Genomic DNA, 10,806 nt, shown 5'->3' on the forward strand with positions numbered 1-10,806 from the left:
CTGATTAGTATATAGCCTCAGAATAAAGGGTGAGAACAAACGTTCACAAATCAATAATAAAATTCACCACATAAAAGAAAAGTAAAACATGATCATTTCGATAGAGGCAGGAAAAGTATTTGCAAAATTTAACATTTGTTTATCCATTCATGATAAAATCTCAAAGCAAACGGAGATATAAGAAGGAATTCTTCAGCCTGATAAAGGGAACCTGCAAAGGACCTACTGCAAAAACCATTCTTTATGGTGCAAACCTAACGCATTTCTCTGAAGACAGATAAAAAGCAAGGATGGCCACTCCCAAGGATCCTATTTAACATCATCTAGGAGGTTCCACCCAGAACCATAGAGCAAAGAAAAGAAATAAAGGCCTACAGATTGGGAAGGGAGAAATAAAATTCTGTCTACTCACAGATATGAATATTTAGATCTATATGGACAGTCCTAGAGATTTTACCAAATAAAAGATACATAAGAACTAATCAGTGAGCTGAGCAAGTTACAGGATATAAGGTCCGGATAATATATCCATTTTATTTTGATAGGTTCTCTATACTCAATTGGAAATTTAAATATAAAATAAGTTACTGTTTACAACAGCATCAAAAAATGAAGCATATTTGCATATATCAACACAATGTAAGAATTATACACTGAAAACTACAAAATATGATAAAAGAAATCAAAGAGATCTTAAATGAATGGGCAGACATATCATGTGTCAGTTCTACCCAAACTGATATATACTTTCAATGTAAGCACACCAAAATGCTAATTTTTTTATAGAACTGACAATCTGATTGTAACATTTATATGGGAAGTCAAATAGCCAAAACAATTTTTAAAAAGAACAAAGTTAAAGGAATTATACTACTTGATTATAAGACACCCCATAAAGTTAAAATAAGTAAGACTGTAGAGCATTGGCAAAAGTATAGAAATACAGATTATTGAAACAGGATAAGAACTCTAGAAATAGAGCCACTAATATACTGCCCAAATGAGTTTTGAGGGTGAAACTCATAGTCTCATTAGCAAGTGGGGTAGAACAGTTGTCTATCCTTACAGGGGGGAAAAAAAAAGGAATCTGACCCATTGTTTGTACCAAAATCAAAAATTAACTCAAGACCTAAACTACATTAATTTCTAGACCATATGAGAAATATTTCTGTGATTTGGGGTTGGATAAAGATTTTTTAGATGCAATAGCACAGGTATTATTCAAGAAAAAAAAGTTGGCATCTTGCACATAAAAAAAAAAAGAAAAGAAAAGAAAAAAAAAGAAAAAACCTGGTTATCATTAAAGTTTAAAAAGCAACAGACTTATTTTTTGGGGAAGATATTCCTAAGGAAATAAATAAAATGACATAGAGGGGAAAATATTGTTTCCAGAACACATGTTCTGATAAATCCTATTCGATACAGAGAAGCAACTCTTAAAACCCAGTAAAAAAGCCAAAACTCAAATTTAAAATGAGCAAAATTTTGGAGATGGTTTACTAAATAATGTGTAGAGATGACATGTAAGCACATGAAAATATGTTCAACATTACTATTATTTAAGTGGAAATCAAACCTACAATGTGAGACTATTAAATACATATTAGAATGGCCCCCAAACAAAAACAAGTAAAAAACAAAATCAAGTGCCACTGAGCATGTGGAATGACTGAAACTTTTATACATTGATGCTTACGTAAAATTTGGAATATAGTATGGAAACTCTCCATAAAGTGAAACATACACTTTCTTACAATTTCTTACCCAAGAGAAATAAAAACTTCTATTTGTAAAAATCTTGTATGTGAATATTTATAATTTCTAAAAATCTGGAAACAATGCAAATCACTTTCAATGACGAATGGATAACCAATGTGTGGTATACAATGGACTAGTACTCATAAAAGAAAACAAACTTGTACATGAAACATTGGTGAACCTCAAATGCATTATGTTAAAAAAAATAAGGCTTAAAGGCTACATGTTATATAATTCCATTTATGTGAAATTCTGGAGAAAGCAAAACCATGGAACAGAAAATTGTCCAGTGAGCTCACCATGAATGATTTGAGAGGTGGAACAATGAGGCCATGCATGATAGATGAGAGGTAAATGGGATATTGGAAGAAATGGTGTATTTCTTATAAAATGAGAAGTTGACTGTGAAAGAAGAGGCAAGGACCCCATGACAGCATGTGCATTCCCAAGCTGACCACTTTTTTTTTTTTTTTTTTTTTTTTACACTGGGAGAGAGGGAACACAAGCAGGGGGAGTGGGAGAGAGAGAAGCAGGCTCCCTGCCGGGCAGGGAGCCCGATGTGGGGCTCGATCCCAGGACCCCAGGATCGTAACCCGAGCCGAAGGCAGATGCCCAACCAACTGAGCCACCCAGGCGCCCCCCAAGCTGACCACTTTTCAGAGAGTGCAGAGGGACACTGAGGATCCAAACATTGATCACTTTAGAACTATTTTATCCCACATATCCCTTTGAAAATCTTTATGAACCCTTAAGGACACATGCAGAGTTCTTTGATGACCACTACCTCAGTGTCAGCCTGGCTCTTTGAACAGGCAGTAAATAAATGCATATTAAATGATTAAATGACCCTACCGAAAGGCAAGTATAATTCTAGGTACATGATTATATTTTGGACTTTCTCTAATATCTTATTTGTCTTCTATCATTTAGATCTTGTGCAAAACCATAGCAAACCCCACAAATACATGAATTGAGCAAGTGAATCTATACTCCTAATGAATTATAATTGAATGAAGCTTGCAATTATGGTTAGAAACTTCAGAAATATGTTAGGCACTTGCTGAGATCCACAGCTCACTGAACCTTAAATTACACAGAGAATTGATCAAATTATCAAGAAAGGAGAATTAATTAAATTACATAGATGTGGTTAATTTTGAAATTGTACTTTTCTTTTTCATGACTGTAAATATTCTGTATAACAATTTATTGTTACCTGATTCATTGATGCATGGTTCCCCAAACAATTTGTTAATAGTACAATAGAGGTTATCAGTGCAGAGACAATCTTCAAATTGGAAATTGCTTTCCACCAAGGACTGGATGCTCAGGTTACAGTTTGATGAGTCCTTCATCTTGCAGAGGTTACCTGGGTTTTAGTCAAACATATAATATTGCTGATATTAATCTGAATATTGTCCTACCCCAAATGCTTTTAATGTATTAATCTGAGTAATTCATTATTATCATAAGATTTTCTGGGGTTGTTGCAAGATGTCCACAGAAGTGACTTTTTAAGCACAAAATCTCTTTTTACTGACTTTCTCGCCAGCATTTACTTTCTAAAATAGATTAAAGCTTGCTGTATTTTAAAATGACTTTGTCCCCACTTAGAATGCCAATTTTTACTCTTCAATAGTAATCAAGGCTGTCCTTATATGAGGTGATCAGAATGATCCATAATCTTCACCACTTTGTCAGCTTAGCTATTTTATTAGCCATTTGTCATAATATTCTATTTTATTTTATATGTCATTCTAAGATTATAATAAGAGACATGCCCGTGGCTCAGAATTTACCATGAGAAACGAAGTGGTCCTGACACTTAGTAAGCACTCAGTAAATATTATTGAATAATGAATCTTTCATAATTACCAGTATTTCATTTTCTGCTTTAATTTACAAAGCCATGTTTATCTACCCCAAAATTTTCTTTACTCATTTTTCTGAATAAAACTACTTGAATTCATTTCATCTGTGTATTTGAAAATATTTCTATTTCAGCTCCATGCATAGTATAATTATGCAAATATTACTGCAATTCACTGAAAATGACTTGCTATTTGTATACTGAAGTAAATGTTATAATTCATGACATATTAAAGCTGTATTTTAAATTGCCTTATAAAATATAACAAGGAGCTTCATCATCAAAACCAATAAGAATTTTTTTGTCATTGTCTTCTAGTCTCATCTTAAAGTTACTGTGTTACTTTGAGCAAATTAGGCCTTTAAAATTCTTTTCCTGAACTGTAATAAGAATGTTGGGTTAGACAGCTATAACTGTCTTTGGAGTTCAAACATTCCATCTACTCCTTTCAAGGTCAGGAAAGAGAAGGAAATCTTTTTCCCTTTCTCTGTATCCCATGTAATTCCTTGAAGTCCTGTGGATAGACAGAGGTTCTGATGATGGAGATTGTAAATGCTGGCCATCAGAACTATACGTTACTGCCTTTTAACCCAACACACTCCCTTCTACATCTTTTGGGAAGTAGAGGAAGTACATTGCAGATAGGCAAGAGTCATGAGCAGTACAAAATTCAATCTTCATGAAATTAATAGAGAAAGTGAGATATGGCAGAAACTATTGTTGTTTCCCTTTTCTATTTTTCTCACGGAATATTCCAGAAAGTTTATTACTTTTTCACAGTATTATAAAATCCATTATACGAGATCATAAATTATTAGAATACAATTTTTTCGTAATGTTTTGTGGATAATAGTATTAGAGGAATATCTCACTATATCATAAACTGATGATTTTTATTTTTTATTATTTATTATATTTTATTTTTATTTTATTTTTTAGCAAATGGAATCCTACTATGATGCTCCATTCAATATTTATCCAACTAATTGATATATTCAGTTTGGCTTTTTTTTTTCTTTTAAACAAGTAACAGTAACTCCAATCTTCATATTCTCAACACTTTGGGACTCTCCTCAAATATGTGGAATGTAGGACAAGTTAAAAATAAAAAAATATTTTAAATTGTTCTTGACACAGTTGGAAAGGAAGACAGCATATCTGCTGCAAGAAAATAAAATGTGAATTACAACATGTATAACAGGTATTACACACGTACAAACAAGTAACAGTGCTTTTGATCATCACAAATGTTATTTTTCCTATTTTATCATTGAGATATTAACTTGTAAGCAAAAAGATATTTGAAAAAATTTTGTCATACTTCTGACAAGCATGCATATAATTATAACATTGCATGTGGTGACGTAAGTAAAAAAAAAAAACAACATAAAAACAAAAAACTGAAGTCTTCCATAAAGCTACCTACAGTACAGTAGGATTCTTGACTTTTTGTAACCACATTCATTAATAAGCAAGTGAAGGTAATCATTGGAATATCGAGTTTGAGTTAAGGTGTTTATAGAGCAAAGCTAGCTTAGTTCCCAGAATAATGACAGAAAATATCCAAACCTATTTTTATTTCAGTAAAAGGAAATCATTTGAGTATGTTTTCAATAATATTTTACCTGAAACATTGCAGGAATCTTCCATTATTCTCCATGCATATTTACACCCATTTGCATCACTTAGGCATTGCTCTCTTAAATACCTGCAATCAGTCATTTGGGGAGTGGATTCATGTTCCAAGCACAGCGCCATAGCTGAAATAACAACAGTAACAGAACAACAACAACAACAGCAGCAGCAGCAGCACCTTGGCAATATTGCAGCATGGCACTTGTTTACCTCGAAACTAAGTTATTGATGATAAAGAGCAGAGTTAATAAAAATACAATCTAATATAATCACTACAAGGGTGGAATGGCTCTTAGATTTAGTTCTAGCTATAGATTTGTGTTTCTCCTCTAGAAGATTCTTCAATAAAAAGTTTACACTTGTGCTCTTATTTGATGCCTCTTCATTCCTCAATTTATATATTTATGACTTGCTCTATTGAAACATATCCTTAAACTTCTCTAGTCATCTCCAAAATGTCAAGCTTAATAGTTTCAAGACTTCATCTTGCCTACTTTTATCACTGAGCATTTTGTGGCCTTTGCCATTTCCATCTTGAAACTCTCTCTTCCTTTGTCAACCCCCTCTTCTAGTTCTCTTGATACTTATTCATTTGGTATTTTCTGACCATAGTTAGAATTCTTCCCAGGGTCCTTGTCTTTTTCTGGTAAACTATATTTTTTAATATATAATTTATATATATGTATTATATATATATATTATATATGATATATAATATTAACTTATATATATATATATATAATTTAATATATAATGTCTGTCCTCAGATTTTTCCCATTCTCATTTCATACATTCTCTATGGGCAATTTCACATACCATCATAATTTTAACTAAAACCTCTAGATTGATGATTCTAAAAAGCATCACCCAATCCCATTATTTTTCCGTCTTCCAGTTATATTTGTTGATATCTCCACCTAAACGTTCCAGACACATTTCCAGAGTACACTATCTTTCTATCATCACCACTCCCTGGTAGACCACCCTGCTCCAACAATTTCAGCATTTTTGTAAGTACCTGCACTAGAAACCTTGGATTCATGACAGAGTCCATTTTTATCCCCAACTTCACTCTCCTATATTCATTTTTGCATAGTTTCCTGATTCTCATTTTGAATATCTGACCAACTCACAAATTATTCAATGTGCCTCCAGTTTCATTTCACTCACATAGGTTCTTTATACCCCCCTAACCTGCCTACTGTACCATTCTAGTCCTGCCATTTCTCTGCTTCACCCTTTGGATGGTTCCTCATAGCATAATTCTCATATTCCTTATCACATGCACTGTGGGGAGTCCTTGGACATTTATAGTTTCCCAAATGCTCCATGTTGTCTTGTACCTCTGAGTATTTAGTCCATGATTATTAGTAGGCACTCCATTTCTTTTTCTTCTGGAATAGTTTTTTTTTTTGTTGTTTTTTGTTTTTTGGTTTTTTTTTTGTTCTGTTAACACTCAACACAATGATTACCTGTTTTATGGAACACTTCCCTGACTTCAATACTCTCTGTTCCTATATCCAAATTGATTTAACACACCTCATTTGTTTCGCTATCATCTCAGGATTTCCCCAACCATAGCTCTACTGCTCTGTAATGAAAATATGTATTTACATGCTTGTCCACCATTGGGTTCTAGGGTTTTATTAGATAGGTATTAGACATAATTCATAATTGTATCCTAATCATCAAACACAACACATTATCTATGTATATTGACTTAAACCAACTTTAAAAGTTAAGAATGAGTTATAAATAAGGAATTGACACTATAATAAAAATAATACCTCCAGATGTTTACAAGTTATTTTGGGTAGAAGAGAAGTTTCCAGTCAGTTTTCCAGAAAGTAGCAATGCTAATTTAGTATATTGTTCAAATTACCTGAATTGATTCTGCAAGCATACAAACTGACACTTGCTTAATCAATCCATAGAAAAATATGGGAACTGCAATTGAGTTATAGAGATAATATATTAACTATAATCAAGAGACCTTAATATGTTTCAGAGACAAATTATTTGGATTTTTAAAAAGATGATGTTAATTATGAATCACCTGTGATAATGCAGAGTTTTATAAGCTTCAAGTAAAACCTATAATCTTGTCTTTATCTTATCTCTTCCAAACCTCTTCTCTTAAGGAGAATCCAAGACAACTCATAGGATCATATGTACTATTTGCTGGGTCACTGCATTTGGAGATTAGGCCCAAGGGTATGGTTCAGTCACAATTTTTCCTTGTTGAGGGCTACAGTGGAAATTGACATATCAGCTTTCTGTTTTTTCATGTGTTCATGGATAACCTCACCTAACCAAAATCCTGTCCTAGGTTAGCAAGCCTAAAGAAAGAGAAAGAGAGCCCCTTTGATTTTGGCCCAAATCATTTATTTGAATTCAGCTATGAAAGACCCTCTGGTATGTTGTGTTAAAAACTCAACTCATAAGAAACAAGAATTTTATTTGACATTGATCATTACATTTTGTGAATAGTTCCCTCAGAAAACTTATAGGTGATAGTGTTCTGAATATACCATCAAAACATTACCAGTACCTCAGTCTAGTGATGGTTAATGTTTTCTATGTATTATCTTTCCCAAATTTATTTCATTTTCTTCCATATTTAAAAATTTAAGTTCCACTTGATTGTTTATTTTACATGATTTTCCACACCTTCTATTTGGATGAAATACTGAATCTACTAGGAAAACCATCTCAGTGATCTGGCCCAAAAGGATGAAAATAACTTTAGCTTTCCAAAATTGTAGTCATTCCTTACTATGATTTGTAGTCACAAATTTAATCCAGGAATTTTCAAGGATTCTCTTGAAATGCTCAGTGAAAAACAAGTTCTGTTTTAAAATAGTAAGATGAAGAGTACTGTACATAATATCACCCTCTTAAGGCTTATCATGATAATACATGTTCTATTTAAAAAATTCACTATGTCCCACATTTCTTTGGCTATAAAACTTTCCCACATCACAAGACCTACTTAGACGATGTTAAACAAGTATGAGGAATACTGGTTAAACCTACCAAATGGTACAATTTTGACCCTAACAATATTAGAAGTCATTTCCTTCCTTCATGCAACCTAATGCCAAGGTTAATTTAGAAGTGAAACTTGAAAACAAGCGGCCATCCTTGCTTTTTCAACTGGGGCCATAATGAGGTTGTAATGTATTTTGTGTGTTCTGTTTTATTGTTGCTTTATCTACAAAAGTTAAAGATTCTGAGATTTGTCTTTATACCTAAGAATAGAAATAAGGAAATATTAAAATAAATACAAGAAGCAAAATTTCGGGCTAATGAATATTATTTAAACTAAAGAAAAAAAAACTGAAGATATATAAAAGATTCCATTCCTTCTTCCCTTAATTTTTTTCACTTGATTTATTTTGACTCTCTTTTTATGTTCAACATAATTTGAAATAACCTTCTTCATTTTCATGCCCACAATTATGTTTTTATTCATCAATATCTATTAGTGTAGAGTAAGCAAAAACTATACTGGCTTTGTTTTAATGAATGGAATATTAATATTCAGCTATAATCATAACTATCTCTTTTCCTGAATTCATTTTATAGATTCTACTAAATTCTGAAGAAAATATAGTAGTTTCCCCAATAACACATGTAGTAAGTAGATCTTTGTGGATTCTACTTTGAGTATAAATGAATTATTTTCTATCAACATCTTACAATGCATTCACACTATCCAACACAAGAGGGATAAATCCAAACCTTATCTCTAGCTCACAAAAATTGACTGAAATATGAAGCATCCGATGGGATGTTGTTTATCCTACAAAAGGACTCCTACTTTGTAAATATTAATGCTTTAAAATTAGGGGAACTAAATGATAAATTAATCTCATTTTAATTTAATTTCAAAGAAATATAGATAATTTGAAATTTATCATCTTAAAACTTATAAATAGATACTGGAAGGTTTCATTTCTCAAAGGCTCTAGTATATATGTGAATTCCATAAATCCTAATAAATAACTCCAAGTAACTGGATTATCTTACACAATAAGATAGAAACAACCTAAGAGATTAATGTGATTCCTGCAATACAGGAATGTGTTTTCTACAATAATAAGTGTGCATTTTTGAAACAGTTATAAACCACCTTAAAGTATACATTTGTAATTGATACTTCTTACTATAAGCCCATTAGTTTAATCAACAGATAAGTCAGATAAGATAGCTTTCAGTTCATGAAGAATTGGTGTTATACATCCAGGTAAACTAGAAGAATGATTCACTTACCAAAGAAAATGAAGACCATCATGCTGGACAACTTGGGGATATTCACCTGGAAGAAAGGCAGACGTGTTCACTCCAACCACTTCTTAACAGTAACTGTCCAGAGAAGGCTTCCGCTTCTGCTCTTGCTTCCTGAGAGCATTACTGATTCAAGTCAGCTTCCTTTGTCACCATCTCCTCACCAATCCTTCCTGAGCTGTGAACTTTCCTAATTATGTCCAAATTCAATTATTTTCTTCTGAGCATACTAATATCGGATATTAGGCTTCCAAAAAAGCCCACAAGCCAGATACTAAGAAATGATACATGCTCAGCACATTTATGAGAAACGTTTTATTTTCCCTTTAACTAGAATGCTAAACTGCGTGTAAAAGGCTCCCAACTGTACCCCAGAAACTTCCTAGATGCTTAAGTATCCTCAGTTTCTACTTCATTAATTAGCCTCATTACAGCAATTTTATGTCCTCTGAGAATATGGAAAAGGAGAAAAGTGATAAGCAGCGAGGTAAATATGTGGGGAATTCAAGTTCCCCTGGAATCAAACTGGTGTGCTTCATCTTGCCCAACAAGAAAATGTCTCTCCATGTGCCACACACTCCAGTGTACTTTCAGATTGTACTGCTTCAGCTGCAATTCCCCAAACCCACCAGAGACAGTGACAGTGTAAGAAACGACTCCTTGTAGGGGCACCTGGGTGGCTCAGTGGGTTAAGCCTCTGCCTTCAGCTCAGGTCATGATCTCAGGGTCCTGGGATCGAGTCCCACGTTGGGCTCTCTGCTCGGCAGGGAGCCTGCTTCCTCCTCTCTCTCTCTCTCTGCTTGCCTCTCTGCCTACTTGTGATCTCTCTCTGTCAAATAAATAAAATCTTAAAAAAAAAAAAAAAAAAAAGAAAAAGAAACGACTCCTTGTAAAGGTTCAGAAATTCCTGGCTCCCCTGGGAAGGTAAGCGTCCACTTGTGTTCATCACTTGAAAACTGTTTTTCTCCTAGCTTCAGTGAGAGACATTGTTATGTTCTGAATATTTATGTCTCTGCACAAGTTCTTAGGTTGAATATCTGACCCAATAAAATGATTATATGCACAGGCAGAGCCTTTGGGAGGTGCTTAAGATGTCAGGGTGGAATCCTCCTGAGTGAGATTGTAAAAGATAATAAAGTCTTATAAAAGAGGCTGCAGAGAGATCCCTTTGTTCCTTCCCCCTGTGGGGGCCCAGCTGGAGGACACCAGTTACAACCCAAGTAGGGTCCTTGAGGATGTAACCATGCTGGCAT

The 10,806-nt window shown here is 33.5% G+C and overlaps 1 protein-coding gene across 1 annotated transcript in view; it reads right to left on the bottom strand.

Annotated features, from left to right (window-relative positions):
- Positions 1 to 9,626, bottom strand: part of GFRAL (GDNF family receptor alpha like) — a 56,627-nt gene extending 47,001 nt beyond the window's left edge. Inside the window, exons 1-3 of the mRNA XM_047734381.1 lie at positions 9,539 to 9,626; positions 5,254 to 5,388; positions 2,975 to 3,127 (exon numbers count right to left, since the gene is read on the bottom strand). Of these exons, the coding sequence (XP_047590337.1) occupies positions 2,975 to 3,127; positions 5,254 to 5,388; positions 9,539 to 9,560 (310 nt within the window). The 5' untranslated portion in view covers positions 9,561 to 9,626. The remainder of the gene's footprint in view (positions 1 to 2,974; positions 3,128 to 5,253; positions 5,389 to 9,538) is intronic.
- Between the last annotated feature and the right edge of the window lie 1,180 nt (positions 9,627 to 10,806).

The sequence above is a fragment of the Lutra lutra genome, chromosome 6 (genome assembly GCF_902655055.1).
Source record: "Lutra lutra chromosome 6, mLutLut1.2, whole genome shotgun sequence".
In the NCBI taxonomy this organism is placed as follows: domain Eukaryota; kingdom Metazoa; phylum Chordata; class Mammalia; order Carnivora; family Mustelidae; genus Lutra; species Lutra lutra.